At 39.8% G+C, this 16,266-nt stretch overlaps 1 protein-coding gene across 4 annotated transcripts in view; it reads right to left on the reverse strand.

Annotated features, from left to right (window-relative positions):
• SLIT3 (slit guidance ligand 3) overlaps nt 1-16,266 on the reverse strand; it is a 473,826-nt gene that overhangs the window by 165,789 nt on the left and 291,771 nt on the right. For all 4 annotated transcript variants that reach the window (XM_030284150.4, XM_030284149.4, XM_002189997.7 and 1 more), the window contains one exon: nt 8,319-8,460. In XM_030284150.4, the coding sequence (XP_030140010.4) occupies nt 8,319-8,460 (142 nt within the window). The remainder of the gene's footprint in view (nt 1-8,318; nt 8,461-16,266) is intronic.

Raw genomic sequence — 16,266 nt, forward strand, 5'->3', positions numbered from 1 at the left:
CTGTAACACTCCACATTTCTGGTGGGAAATTTTGGCTCTTCTCATCACCTTTCATTGTAATGTCCCTGCCAGTCCAATTCATATATTTTCCTCTCTTTATCCCTGGATGAGGGTGCAGGCTCCCCTGAGCTGCTGGGTTGTGCCCAGATATAAAAGTCCAGGTGGGCTCCCCTGAGCCATCACCTGTGAGGGTGTTCAAGGTCAATCAGAAGCTGTTTTGGGGGCAGAATACAGAATAATGCCTCCCTGCTCTGATTCTAGACTAGACAGGTAACTTCCCATCTCAGCTGACTTTAGTGGGGCATGTGGACTCGGGATCAGGGTTTGCAGGAAGAATTTTACCTCTGTGCCAGCCTGTGGCTGTGAACACAAATGCAGGAAACAGAGTCCTTAGGCTGGAGAGATCTGGCAATTTCCAGGTCCCTGCTGGTAATTCCATACCTCCTTCAAGCAGCACAAGAGTTCAGAGCGTTGGTGTTTCTGAGATGCTGTGGGGTAGTGAACAGCAGAGACACGGATCCCACACCCTGGCACCCAGGGACTACAGTAAAAAACATGGAACCCTGACGGGAAGAAATGATGATGACTGCTCCAGATCAGAAGGCTGAAGGATAGCTTCATTAAAACTGTACTATATTGCATTAATAGGCTATTTTAAAAGATACTATATTATTCTACATACTTCTTACTTCCCTACCTACCTAACTCACACACTCATGAATCTCTGCTGAGAGCCCAAGCCACAGCTGGATCCCACTGGTCACTGACCCCAAACAACCTTCACCAGAATCCAACCCAGCCATCACTGCAGGTAAACAATCTCCACACCACATTCCACATGGAGAAAACAGGAGCAGAGATAAACATTGTTTTCTCTTCTCTCTGTGCATCTCCTGAGAGACAGATTTATGTCTCTCTGTCCAGAGAATGTGAATGTCACAAGTGACTCCAGCTCAGACCCAGGGATTTTGATTCAGAAGGTTCCAAAGAGACATCCCACAGGGTGCACAGAGTTCTGGAATTCACTTCCAGCACAGCACCTGCTCTGAGCCCCACTCAGACCTCTGCTGAGCACTTTTCACTGGTGTTTTTTTTTGGAATTTTTTTTAGGAGGGTTGTTTTGCGGTTGGGGTTTTTTGTTCTGAAAGGAAACAGAGTGTTTCTCTAGTACCTATGTGAAAGCAATCATTGACCAATGGTTGAACCTGATAAATATAAAGCTGTAGGGTTAGTTTTTAACAAGCCAGACCCAGAATATTTGCTTCACTGAGAAGCTCTGTGAGGTCCCAGAAAGCCTAACCCCTAAAGACATCACATTGCTGTTTAATTATGGCTTGAGGATGTCGGTCCTGACCACCCTCTATTGACTTCCAATTATTTCCAGAAACTTCCAGCCCAGATCACTTCCCACGTTTTCTCACAATGCTGTAACTAGCTCAGGGATCTGAGGATTTCAAGCTGATTTGCATTTTATTTGTCAAGTTGTAACACAAAACTATTCCTTTAGTGAAAATGGAAGTAAGCTGACAGAAAAAAACCAAAAAGTTATTTTTTTAATCTCTAAACTAACTTGTTGTTAGGAGCTGTGTACATTCTGTACATCTGTTTTTACTGCACATTTACAATACTAACAAGGAAAAGGCGGAACACCAGAAATTAGCAGGAAAATTAAGCAGCTTTTTGGTAGCTGAAATTCTGCCACCTGTAATATTTTCTCAACAGATTCTGTTATTTGACAATAGACATTCCTCAAATCCTTTCTTATCTTCACAGTCTTTTTAAGCAAAATAAACAGAACACGTTTTAGCCAAAAGACAATTAGTATTTCATCCAGTAAAAAATCTGATTAGTATATTTTATGTCAAAGTTGTGATTTTATGCTCTCTATTTTATTTTCTGTAATTGCTTTTCTTCTTCATAATCAGCTTTAGGACTATATACTCGTTATATATTGCAATCTCATTATTTTGCTTGGCAACACAGGAGTTTTGCAGTGAAATTTCTATTAGATAAAAGATATATGCATTTTGGTTCTACCATTCATTTTTATTAGTGATTATTAATTTGTGTTTATACTGGACTGAAGTGATATCTCTGGGAAAAAGAGACTAGACACACACACACAACCCCCAAAAACCTAAACCAAACTAAAAATAAAAACAATCTCAAACTTAAAAACCTTTTAAGTTTACTCCTACAAAGCTTGCCTGAATAAATTAACCTGTATATGACTTTTTTTTTTTTTTCCTAAAAGAAATCTCTCAATTATAAAAAGCAGTGAAGAAGGTAAAAATTGATATGGCTGAAATGAAAATTACCATGTGTATGAAATCTAGAAATTTGTCAAAACAAACCCACCTTCTTGTGCCTGCAGATGACATTAGTTACACAACTTCAGAAATAAATGTAAAGATGTAAGAAATAAATCTGCCTTGATCTTGCAGCAGAAACTCCCTGCTGTTGCTGCTTATTTCTAAAACTGTGAAATGCAGCTTTCTGTTTTCCTTAATTTGTTTCAGCACAGAAAACTTTTTTATAATTTTCTATATATTATTATTTTCTTCACTATAGATCTAAAATATTATTTCTTTATTATTTTTTTGTTTTGAACTCAACAAAAAATTTTCTCCATATTTTTGGCCCAACAAAATAAACTTCTGTGGAATGCAAGACGCAGTTTGCCTGGTGAGATCCAGAAAATAGTAGTCAGGTTAGACATGAGAAGCTGACCAGAGCCAATTTCCAGCAGTGAATGAAAATCATATTATATGATTCAACTGGAGGAGCCAGCCTGATTCCCCAGCCAGAGAACTTGCCACCAGAGGCAATTAGGGAGCATTTACTGCATTGTTCAAAAATACTGTGCTGGCTTCTGCTGCAGTATTTACTGGAAGTCTGGAAAAATTATTATAATTTTCTTTCAGGAGGAAGAACAATGTTAAATGAAAAACTGTCATTCCTTTATCCATGAAGCTTACAGTTTCTATACATCTATATTCTTGATAAGAGAAAAACCTCTTGCCTTTATGAAACTGAGAACTTCAAAGCCAATTGTTAATAAACATGAAAATACTGTTGTGTAATTAATTTATAATTTTTATAACAAAAAAGTATTCTTATTATAATGAATAATTGAGCTGGTGCTCAATTTTTCTATAATAGCTTTTCTGACTTATTTTAGTTGGAGGAAAATTAATTTTGAATATACCAGTAACTTAAACACCTAGAAATTGTTCATCACCCTCTGCAAATCACAAATGCTTCCCTAAAGATTCCCAGCTGAAGTCCTAGCTGACCTGAAATATTCCTGCAGGTACTGAGGAACAGAGAAGGCAATTTCTTTCTAAGACAATTTCTGAAACAAGCACAGCAAACTTGTCTGCCTACAGGTCTGCAACACTGCCCAGCACTGTGGTACCCTCATGACATTAAATTTGTCAGGAAACCATTCATTAAAGGTAGAACAACTAGAACATTACATTACAAAGTGATCATCTTGCAGAAAATGAGGTTTGTGTTCATTTTGCCAGAACCAGGAGAAAACCAATGTTACATTTTTCCTGTGCTTGAACTCTAGAATTTTTCCTAAGAGTAGAAATTCTGCTTATACCTACAAAAACATCAGCCACCAATTCAGCTATCAAAAGTGAAAATGCTAAACTAAACCCATGTAGAATAAGTGACTAAAACCAACCTTAGGCCAAGCCTAGATGCTGCTGGAAGGGCTGCCATCCCCGTTTGCTCCTCTCAGGTGTCAGAGGAAGCTGTGGTTCTCATCTCACCAGTCATGGTGCCTAAACTGCACTTTTCCTTCAGGGACTGGCAGCCTCTTTATTGTCTGGAGCAATTGCATCAGCATTTAAACAAATGGGCCTCATTTCTGATTCAGGCACTTCCTACCCAGCTTTACTCTTGGCTCATTCAATTCTATTTCTCTTAATCTCACCAGACGCAGAGCATGGTACAGGTTAAGTGACAGTGGTGAAGCAAACTTGATGTGAACAGATCTCAGCTCTGTTTCAAGATTTAAGGATATAATTCACATTCTGGAGTTTGATTTATAAGTCTGCAGATGATTGAGACTTGGCTTTTCTGAGCAATTAGTGCTGCACAGCACAAAGTGTTCAAAGCACAGCCCTGTTGACTCTTGCTGCAGCTGTGAGTCCTCAACACTTCTGAACGTCTCAGCTGAGTCAGCCAGAACCTGAGATTACATCACCAGTGACCACCCAAGGAAAGTTTGTGCAACTCACGTGCCCAGAATCAATTAATAAAACCACTGGCAAGAAGAGACCCAACCCAATTCTCTGAGCAGCATTCATGAGATTCATGTGATCTTCCCCACAGTCCCCATTTTACAATTTTCCTGTTTCTGCAACAAGTGAACAGACCCTTTCTATATACACAGGCTCCCTCCCTACACATCCCTGATGCATCCCTAGACAACAAGAAATTAATCCAAGTTTTCAACAGCAGCATGAGACTGTACTGCAGTTAAAGAGATACCACCACAAATATACTCAGAAGCTTCAAATGATGACTGCAGCTACAAACATTAACTTTAGCACTTTCTAGAATTTTCTAATTTCTTTCTTTTTACTTAAAAAACAAACAAACAACCAAAAAACCCCAAACATTTAATTCAGTGGCCTTGAACCCAAAAGCTGAAATTACTGATTCTATCACAAGGAAACTCAAGTGTAACAGAAGTATGAATCCCAGACCCCTGTAGTGCTCTCTAACTACATAGAATATGAATAGCAGCAGTGCAAACAGGAGCTCCCTGTGTAGTTTAAAAGTTAATCTGTGCCTAGATAGTCCCTGATGCACAGGGTCAGACACACAAATTGTTGCTGGGTTTCCCAAGTACATGGTGAGGAGGCAGGAAGGCTCTCCAAGGCAAGTGCGCTTTCTGATGGGAAAGGACTCATTGATTCCACCTCTCCCTGTGTCCCTCTGTCCTGCCCCCACAACCTGCTCAACTCCAGTGTCCCAGTCCTCTGCCACATCCCCACAGTCCATCCTACACAGCTGGTGTCCACTGGCACCAATCTCTGGCCTTATCACCAAATATTCCTTCCTTTCTCACAGCACTTTGCTCACCCTGTCTTGATTTCCTTTGTTCCCAATTCTTCTCCTCATGTGTTTGGTTGTTTCCTCATTTGAACTCACCCTTCTTTTCCCATCACTTTCTGTACTGGGCTCAGCTTGTTTACATTCTCTCAAGCATCCCAACCACAATCCAGCCTCTAGCTTTAGCAAATAATTAATTCCTTCTTTTAAGCAATCTGAAGACCCTTCAGAGAAGCAGCAGCCAGCACCAGTGATCTCCAGGCACGAGCACCTCTGGCAGCAGGAGGGGGGCTGTGTCCTGCCTTTGGGGGGCTGTTTCACCCAGGAAAGTCTTGCACCAACTGTTATCAAACACAAAGGCACAAGTGGCAGTCCCTGCACCACTGTTTTAAGGTGTGCAAAATTCTCAGACAAGACCTGCCCAGAATTCACATCCTAAAATATAGCCTTGCTTGCAGTCATAAATAAAAAATGAGTGCACCAGTCTGGGGCAGATAAACAGGATGAAAACTTCCTTCTAAAGAAGGGGCAGAGGAAGAGTGTTGGAAGGCAGGAAAAGATCAATTGGGGGTTACTGCTACTGTCCATGGCTGGGAGGCATCAAACAAATGTGGCAGGCAGCACTTGGAAGTAAATACTGTTTGAAACACTACAGCCAGGGCTGGCAGTGCCCTTACCCCCAGTGCCCACATCTGCACGTGCAGGAAAACTGTCCTTTGGCTGATTTATGCCAGGGAATCACTAATGACTGAGAAAGGATCTATCCAGCCCATGTCCTGAGCCCAGAGCAGCTCAAACAATGTGGTTATAGGTCTCTGCTACCCCCTGACTTTGCTGGCTCTGTGGGCTGAGCTGTCATTCTGTCTAACAGGCACTGGCTGCAAGGTTGTGATCAAGTCTGAGCAGAAAAACAGATTCTTTGGAGGCTTTGTCTCCTCACAGTTTGTTGGTCATGCCTCCCTCCCTACACCTCTCCAGCATCAAGCCCATTCTACACTCACACCATATTCTTATTTACCTTGCATGCATTTTCTCTCATACTTTCTAAATAACTGCAACCTCTCCTTTTACTGTAGATGCTGTCCCAAAATAGGGAATGACTGTTTTGTTCATGTACCAGCAAACCACCACACCATATGCATTTCAGTATTTCTTTTCATTAAATGCCTCCAGGTGCTTAATGATTTTGTTTTCACCCAAGACAGTCAGGCAAAACTTTTCTGTGCTTATTCTCATGTGCTTCTCTATGACATAAACTGTTCATTTCTCCTCTGAAAAGCAAAACAGAACCACCTTGTAAGCAGAGAATCTTTTATAACACCCAGCACACAGTCTGTATTCCTCAGCTTCAATTTCTTGTAACTCATTTTTCCTCAGTCAGTTTGGCTGCTGCTGTCAGCTCCCAACTGAACAAGAAGCTCTATAAAAAACCAAATTGCATTTCTACATTCTTGCTACCTATTTTATGAAATTATGAAAAAGCAAGTCTGGGATACAGACTTCTAGCTTTCCTAAATTGCTTACTTAGTAGCAAACATTCTTGCAATGAAGTCCTTCACTTCAAGGAGTAATAGAGTAACACAACACACTTCTAAGTCATTTGTGGGAGAGGGAAAATTAGCGTCATATGATGCTTGTTTGATGTCCCATGACAAGCGAGTTTCCTGGTTTGTGATGGGTTTTTATCAACAAAAACAGTTTTAGGACTTTTTGGCAGCTTTGTCAGAGAAGGTTCAGCCTACCCATGCTAATGAAGAAAGGTAGGAAGGCTGAATGGAAGATCTTTAATTAATACTGAAACAGAGTGAAATGTAGGTCACCTATAATAACTGTGTTAGAGCAACAGCTGTGTGTTTCAATTTTGTAGAACAGTTTGTAAGTCAAGTGTTCTTACCAGAGCAATTTGGCTTACAAGAAAATACTGAGTTAGAGGGAAATACAAGAACTAGTTGAATTCAATGTTCCTTGGGGTTCTTTGCCCACAGCATTAGAGGGACATGGATCAGCTGGAGCAAGTCCAGAGGAGGTCACACAGACAATGAGAGGGCTGGAGCCCCTCTGCTCCTGAGAAAGGCTGGGAGAGCTGGGGGTGTTCAGCTCTGGGAAAACCTTAAAGCCTTTTCCAGTACCTAAGGGGGCTCCAGGAGAGATGGAGAGGGACTTTGGACAAGAGCCTGGAGTGACAGGACCAGGGAGAATGGCTGAAAACTGCCAGAGGCAGGGTTAGATGGGTATGGGAAGCAATTCTTCCCTGTGAGGGTGGGGAGGCCCTGGCACAGGGTGCCCAGAGAAGCTGTGGCTGCCCCATCCCTGGAAGTGTCCAAGGCCTGGCTGGATGGAATTTGGAGCAACCTGGGATAAGGGAAGATATCCCTGCCCATGGTAGATGGTCTTTAGGATTGCTTCCAACCCAGAACACTCCACAATCTTATGAATTTATGCTTTATCATGGTAAATTTTGCTGTGTACCAGGATTTATATAGCAACAAGAAGCTGGATGAGTCCAGTGACCATACAAATATTTGAATTTATACTGTGTAGTCTGCAAAAGCTGGCTGGATATCAGAAAACTCTGTATGACAAGAACCTAAATAGGAAAAGAATTGATCTACATTCCCTGTGGACTAACCACAAGTAAATTGGTTTAATGTAACAGTATTTCAGGACCACAATAATACAAAGTCGTGGACACAGAAATAAATTATTCCAATTCCTAAAGGCAAAAAAGTCTGTAAAACAAATATCTGATTCCACAACACAAGTCACAAAACTGTTAAAGAACTAGAAATAACAATGTGAAAGATGAGATACAGAAGGTAAAATCAGCAGGGACAATGGGCTCTGATGTTCTAATTCATTATAAATGCATCCTGCCAAGCTAAAAAGACATCCCTCCATCTCATGGGGAAATCACTGACAAGAAATAAGAAAGGTCTGTGTATTTTCATTTACTGACTACAGAACTGCAATTCCAGGTTTGTGAAATGTAAACACAGTCTAAACTTAAGGCCTCAAGAACATTATCTTGCTTTCAGGTAGGACAGTACCAAACTATTTTAATTTACATTTAAAAATGATTTGAGCCCTTAGATCAAAAGAACAAATCAAAGAGGACAATTACAATATACCTGACAACTACTTAAAACAGTTTTTAAAACACATGCCTTTCTTCCACACAGGAGGCCATGAAATGGAATAAAAATGGAGAGACCTGGAAAAGATTTGTGCATTAGGCTGGCACTTACATTTCCCAAATGTCCTCGGGGAGGTTGGCTGGGATCTCTGTTAAGCCCCTTCCCCGGCAATCCACGACGTTGTTGCTGCAGGTGCAGGCAGTGGGGCAGGTGATGGAGCTGGCGCTGCACGACGGGGGCTCGGACGGGGAACCTGGGACACCAGGAACACATTCAATGGTTTTAGAAATTATTGTGAGACTTTAACAGCAAAATACTTCAGGCTCTGAGTTTTGCAGATCCTCTGACTATGCAAAGTATAGTCAGTATACAAAGTATAGTCAGATAATTTATTTGCAAAAGATAATTTATTTGCAAGTGAATCTACTATTCTACCAATCAACTGCAGAGAAAACATGTAAAGGGTTACTGTGTTCTTATTCTTCCACAGACTCCACTCTATCAATCTCTTTCCCTCATGAACACTTCCTTGGTCACCTTCATGCTCACCCATATAAATTCATTCAAAGATTTTGAAATTAAGCTTTAGGACCAAGTAGTATTTCCAGAAGTTATCTTTGTCTAGAAGTTTCCATTACACAAACACTTCTTGAGTACTTTTACATACTGAATGAAAGACTCTCATCAGAGACAACATCTGTTTTTGAAATGAGGTAACCTATTATGGTGTGAAGACTGGGAATATAAAGACAATTTTTTTCAAGATTAGACAATGCAGTTAATGGAAACATAAAAAGAATTTAGAAAAACATGAGTTCAAACCTTCAAACCCTTGCTTAAACTAGATAAAAAGACACAAAGCTACACACAGAGCACGAGGTGTAGCACGAGGACACTGCTCTATACAAATTCTAGTCAATTCATTAGATTCAGGCTTAATTAAGTGTCATTACATTTTTTTGAAACTGTAGCAATTATGTCAATTTTACTCAAATGGTTATGATTCCTACATTTAAAGTTTTGATATATGCACACATTTAGCCATAGATAAAATGGGTTTGCTATGCTAATTGAGGTTATCAAGATGTAGCAGTTATTGGTTTATTTATAGTGAGTCATATTTCCAAAGTACATTGAAAACAAGAAGTCTCAAGTATCTTTATGCTGTGATACAGATGGCTAAATGTGAAGGCTTGTGCTGGTAAGAAGTGACAAAAATAATAAAAGATTGGCCTTTTGGGTGTAAAAATAAAAAATCATAGTTTTAAAAAATCAATACACAAGTAAATACAAAAATGTGGAAAAAACTATTCACAAAGCTTTTCATTCTTGGGGTTTTTTGTCTTTGAAAAGACCCATGATGGATACTGTCATGTATTCTAACTATAGCTGACAAAAAGTTTTAAAAAAAATTGCACCAACTTGTAATTCAATGTTCATTAGGACAATCAAAAATTTTATAATACTGCAACATTCCTATAAATTTCCTCTCTTGATTTATGCCTCCATACTCGCTTGGCTTAGCTCCTAACTCTGCACAGCAGTGTCAGCTTGTATAGAAAGCTACAGCCTTGTAAACAGCACAGAAATGTCAACATCCCAAAGAGATTCCAGTGGCATCTCTAAGTGCCATTATTTTCAAAGGCAGATACAGTTTGAAAGGACATCAGCTGAAAACTTCTGCAGGTGACTTTACACATGCAGAGGGAGCCCTCCTGGAAAGCAAAACACAATTACTGTGGAATCACTCCTTCCATTAGAAAGGTATTGAATTCTGATAGGAATTAACTTCAATTTGTCTGAGTTTCCTTAAGTTCAAGCATGCTGCCATCCTCTTTAAATATTATTTTGTAACCAGGGATGACTGAACTCCCTTGTATTAAAATACAATGTTGAGTTTCAGGATAAAATCACCATTGCAATTGTGGGCAAAACATTGCCAAATTCAAATACTGGGTTTGAAATATTTTTATTGGTTGATCACCTGACTTACTGTCGGGACACCAGAAGAAAACTCTGGGTTCCAGAAGAAACTGGGTTTCATAGCACTGAGTTTTAAACACAGATGAACAAATTAACATTGATGTTAAATCAGAGCTCTGAGTGGCTGCATTTTGGCAGTCCAGACCTCAGAGCTCCAATCTAGAAATAAATGGATCTCACAGGAAATTGGTGCGTGGGCAGGGATCAAATACATTCTTTATGAGAGTGGGCAAATGCTTCCACCAGGAGATGATCCCAATGATCCTTTCTCTTTGCTAAAATACCCTCTCATTTATAGTTCACTCTCCAACCACCTTGACAGCTGCAGGTAAGGAGGTTTCCATCCACAGTCTTTCGTCTCAAGACAGAGACTATTTTAGTGTCACCCTGAAGAGTCATCTGGGCTAAAAACTACTGTAAAAATAATTCAATAATGTAATTAAAATCTAAATCCATATGCATATGGTCCAAAGAAACAAATTCATATTTATCAAGCAACCTTAACTTTGACTTGATCCATTTTCAAAATCTTATTATTGGCTTAACACAGTCTCTACATGTGACCATGCATTTAACATGGTAGTTAAGTGGTAGGTATTTGAACTGAACAGGAAAAACCAATGTCACTAATTAAATGTGTACATGTATAACAGGCAGGACAAGAAGCTCTCTTGGGTTTGTTTCCTGGCCATAGAAATGCAGGGCACACATACCACCACTGTCAATTTTTAGAATTGCTGCAAAATGAACAGAAATCTGCACAGCAGCACTGCCACCTTTGTCTTTCATGGAGTCTAAGGTTTCTGCAGGACTTTTATTGTGACTACTTCCAAAAGTAGTTGATATTGCCTCAAAGTGCACACAGCCTTCTGTTGTGTTTGTGTAAGAACAAGAGGTTTGTTCTGGGACCTGATCATCTACATTTTACACTTTCTCTTTGTCTGTTACCCTGTGGTACAATGGCTAAAAAACAAAACTAAGGACGAGTGAGTGCAAACGAGCTACTGCATGCTTTTAGGGACAGGGAGAAATTATCAAATTAGGAAGAAAGTTCAAAGGAATCCTTGTTCTCTGGGAGGTAAAGAGTTGGCAACAAGGTCCAATCTTCCACGCAACCGTTACCATCTCCACATCTGATGTGCTTTCTGAAGAGGCTTTGTAGCAGGGAAAAAACGCATTTTGCACAATTACAATGCCACAACATATCACTGTGGGTTGGAGAAGCAGCAGCACACCCACTTTTTGTTAGGGCACAGCATCAAAAATGCTGATGTACTGCCAGCTGGAGCTCTAAGAACCTGCTGCTGACACGATGGCATCTAAACCCACAGCAGGAGGGTCAGTGGAGCTCAGCCCAGCCCCACCCTGCTGGGTGATGCAGCACTGCAGAGTGCTAGGAAAGGCAGGGATGCAAGGGGGGTCGGATAAAGCAGTATGAAAAGAGAGAAAAGACAGAAACAAGTCTTTGTGGAACAAAAAGCAGGTAGCAGCACTAGAATAAGAAAATAATTAATGCTGGAAAAGATCTCCAAGAGCACTGAGCCCAGCCCTCAACACAGCACTGCCAGGTCCACCTCTAAACTATGTCCCCAAAGCACACCAAGCACATTTCTTTCTTCTTCATAAGCAAAAGTAGATCTAGACTGTAAATTTCTGAGATTTTTAAGGATAAAATTACTTTGTGTATAAATTGCTGTTATCCTGATGAAATGCTTTTGCTTATGTTTTTCCTTTGCAAAGAGCAAAATACTGTATTGCACATGCATACTCAACAGGCATCTAGCACATATTCCATCAGCTCTCACACAAAAAATCATCTGTTAAGGTGAATGTTTCTTGAATAACATTAGAAACAGAACTTCAAATCTGACTAGGATTTAGTGGCCCCACTTCAATGAGGATCCATTGTTTGCAGATTTATAGAATTAAAGCACAAAAAAAAATCCAACTGAGTTTAATCAGTTTAATGTTTGTATTGTTGTGGGGAAATGTTTAAAAAAAGACTGCTCAAGAAAACAAGTCTAAGTAGGCTATGGAATATAAAGTTATTAAAATCTGGCTCTGACTTTCATAGGTTTGCAGAGTATAAGCCTACAGATGACCAAGGGTCCTGATGCAACACAGCCTCTAAAGAAGGGTATCTGAAACCTAAAAATGAATTTTCCTTTAGCTGCCAATACTTTTTCAAAAGAAAAGACACAGGAAAGGCAGAATTATTTCAAGATTTCTCTTTGTGTCATTCACAAGTGCAGTACACTCCTCACAGCATGGCTGCAGCAAAAGGAAATGGCCACAGACAAATCAGCTGCATTTACATTATTCCCCTTCTGAAGTTGTTTTCACAATCTGTCATCTTGCCATTGCAGATTTTTTATAATACTCAGCAGCCCTAGTTCACCACCACGTTAATTATATTTTTCTCTGAGATAAAAATCATAAACTCAATCATACATTTTGCAAAAAGAAAAACAGTAAAAAAATGTGGAAGCCAGGGTAGGAGCATGATTAACAAGCATTACTATGACTTTTTTTTTTTTTTTTTTCCTGATGCAGTGGAATGACAGTGTAAATAATTATGGTAGTTAATATCTGGCACCACCTTCTTTACAGCCTCAAACTATGAGTTAGGGCAAAAGAGGAAAGAGAGGGGAGACCTAAGACCCAGAAGTTTACAGAGAAATTAAATGCTTTTTTCAAGTAAATCCCTCATTGGCCTCCTTTAAAAGCAGCAAAAAGACTAATATTACAATTAGAATAGAATTGTTATGGTGTATAAATGAACAGTTTAAATGTCACAGGCATCTTAAATAAATTTTGCAATTACTAAATAAATGAAATAATCTCATTTGCACTGACACCCAATTACAGCACACTAAGCAGTGTGTTTTATTACCTTCTCACCTCTCCAATCACCTCTGCAGCAGCTCCTTTCCACCAGTAAAATGTTAGTTATTTGTAAAACATGTAAATGGATTTTAAGATAAATCTGACAGGACTTTCTGGTTAAAAACCTGTGCTGACTTTACGTCATTTGAAGCATATCAGACACAAAAATATTGACCAATAAACAAAACACTACAAGTATTGCAGATCCGTGGATATAGTATGACCTTTTTGTGTGTAATTAAATAACCCATTGGAAGTTCTGACCATGCTGGGATATCTGAAATCAATTCCTACTGCATAAGCCATAGTTTGCACTAGATTGCCAGTGATATGGACTAATTTATTCCACAACACCTGAAGCAGATGTTGCTCCTGATTGATGTCTGCATCCCTGTTTAAAGGGACATTTCAGCACGGAGTCCTGCAGAGAGAGATGGGCAAGGGAACCACAACTGACCATATGCAAAATTAACATTCCTTATCGAGGGCAAGTATTCCTCTAATGAACAAAATTTGTATGAATTTGTTTATCCTACACAAATGTGCAGCAAATGGTTTAAGCAAATATTTCCATCTATGGTTGCTCAACAGCTATTTGCTGAGTGCAGCTTTAAGATTTATGATTAGTAACTTAAGCCCCTAATTGATGTTAATAGCATTGAGTTCATGGTATGCAAAAACATGCCAGTCATGAATGTTCATTATTTGATTCAAGTTCTCTGCTTTGCTGAATGTTCCCAAAGAGTAAATTTATCTGTTAAATATTCATGGCACATAAGCACAACAATTCTGTAAGGCAAAAGTCAACACTAATCAGTTTACAAATAAATATCAAAGAATAAAACTGGAAATATCCAACTACACTGAAAGGAAGGTCTGGCTTAATGAATGAAACCCACTTTATTCTACAAAATCCTACTTAGCTTCACAATTTATCAGTAAAATAACACTGAAAACAAAGAGAAATCTTGAAAATCACACCTTACTTCACACTGCCTTATTCTAAAAGCATTAATACTGGAATTATTTAATTAACAATAATAGCACCACAATTATATGGAATAAGAAAAATAAACTAAGAAAAATGAAAAGTAGAACAAGGAAGCAGCCTCAACCATAATAACTGAGGTTGAATGGGTGAATTTGCGCTTCTGAAGGATTAATAAAAAAGAACCTGCAAGACAACTGAAGTCTATAAAACTATGACAAAAGTGGTTTTCTGGCAGAGAAATGTATTCCACCTAAACCTTCCAAAGGAGGGGTTGAAAATATCTCTTATCCCTGTACCCACTCTGAGCCTTTTTTCCAAAGTCTTTCTCCAACCCTGTCAACACAGGCATGTTCACCTCAAAGCAGGTAGAACTTACCTCTCTAACTACTGCACCACAAGGAAGGCTGCTACTCTGCATTTGGTTCTCTGGCTTTGGACCCTGCCTGCTCTTCCAGAGACTAAAAAAATTCTAACAAAGGTCTTAAAAGATGTAATGCTCCTGCAGCTCAAATGGTGCCCATGCACAGTCATCTCATTAATGCCAACTCCACAATTTGTATCAGCACTCTTGAAAGTGCACATGAAGTGACATTTAAAAATAGGTCCAGAAATAATACAGTGAACTTATAAATATATTCAAGCATAAAAATGAAGAGGAATATAAATTATTTAAGTGAAAGGATGCCACCTGCACAAGGTTAAAAGATAGATAATGGTCATGATCAATTGTGAGCCAGGGAAGGGAGTACAGTTCTAAACAGGTGATCCATTGTGGACTGCTCCAGGATGAAGTTTGATAAAGTTATGGAAGGAACAAAAATAGTTTAAGACTACTCAGTCCTTGGATTTGATTTACTGCTCTTTGAAAAAGAGTTTTAAATACTCTGTGATTTTGTTTGCTTGCATATTTGTCTTTGCTTCTGCCCCCGTGTCTGCATCCTGCTGCAGCAAGCACAGGGCTGCCCCTGCCTTGGCTCAAAAGCTGCTCCGCGGGAGGAGGAGGAGGAGGAGGAGGAGGGTGGGATTCAGTGCAGCCAGAGGCATTACAGATTGACACAGCCATTCAGAGATGGCAGACACAGTGGGACATGTCTCCTGATAATGACATCCAAGGGCTCCAGTCTGGTCATGAGTTTCCCTGTGGGCAGATCTGGAGGGAGGAAATGTTTTTTTCCAGGTCAGTGGGCAAGAACTGAAGAGTGAGTCACAATCCCCTTCCCTGGGCTGCCTTGGGATTCCACAGACCAGATTCTTTGGCATTTGGGACATGCTGAGGAAGGTAGGGAAAATAAAGACATTTCCTGGGACAGGCTGGCTTTGCTGCCTCTGGTCTTTTGCAAGAGGCCCCTGATACATTCAAGCTCTTTAAGGTGTCTGGAAATTACAGAATAAAATTCTTACAGATCTTCAGAGCTAAACATGTTAGCCTGAATATGTTTCAATTTACAAGGGGCAAAATCAATGAGCCAGGAGATCCCTTCAGTTTGGCTCTGGTGGTGGTGCCCAGCTCTGCCAGGGAAACTGCTGTGGGAAAAGGCCAGGGCAGTTCTGGAGTGAGGGAAAAGCTGTGAGGAACAGCCCTGGGAGCAGCCAGGCCAGAGAATGAGACAGGGAAGGAGGTGCTGCAGCAGATCCTGGTTTCACCTCAGTGCTGTGAGGAGGGGGAGTGTGAGCAGCCAACCCACCACAGGTTACATAACATCACTGATTTCACTGCCAATAAATCAGAAATTCACACAAAACTGGTGGTGACTGTATGCAACTTTGCATCTGCCCACTATTAATTTCTGTAATTATTTTATAAGCAGCTCTATGCTTGCTTTCATTACTCTTATTAATTAATAAATGATTTGCCAATCACCTACATGAATTAAACAGAAAAAGTCTACATATTTCATGCACAGGCTCCTCCACATACTCAAAGCCAGCCCTGTTCCTCTGTATTTACCACGACTGCTCTCTGTGAAACAGCTCCAAGCACAGCTGTGGTACTGCCATGAAACATTTTTTTTCTGTACCAAAATACTACCAACATAACTACTCATAAAACAAACCACTAGCTTTGGACATTAACATAAAAGCTAATCATGTTATTATTTTTACAGCAACAGTTCAAAAGCTGAATAATTATACCCCAACCTGCCATCATTAAATAAGCATTAAAGGGCTTTCCATACTGCTCCGGGGAAAAGAGAATTC

Source organism: Taeniopygia guttata, chromosome 13 (genome assembly GCF_048771995.1).
Source record: "Taeniopygia guttata chromosome 13, bTaeGut7.mat, whole genome shotgun sequence".
In the NCBI taxonomy this organism is placed as follows: domain Eukaryota; kingdom Metazoa; phylum Chordata; class Aves; order Passeriformes; family Estrildidae; genus Taeniopygia; species Taeniopygia guttata.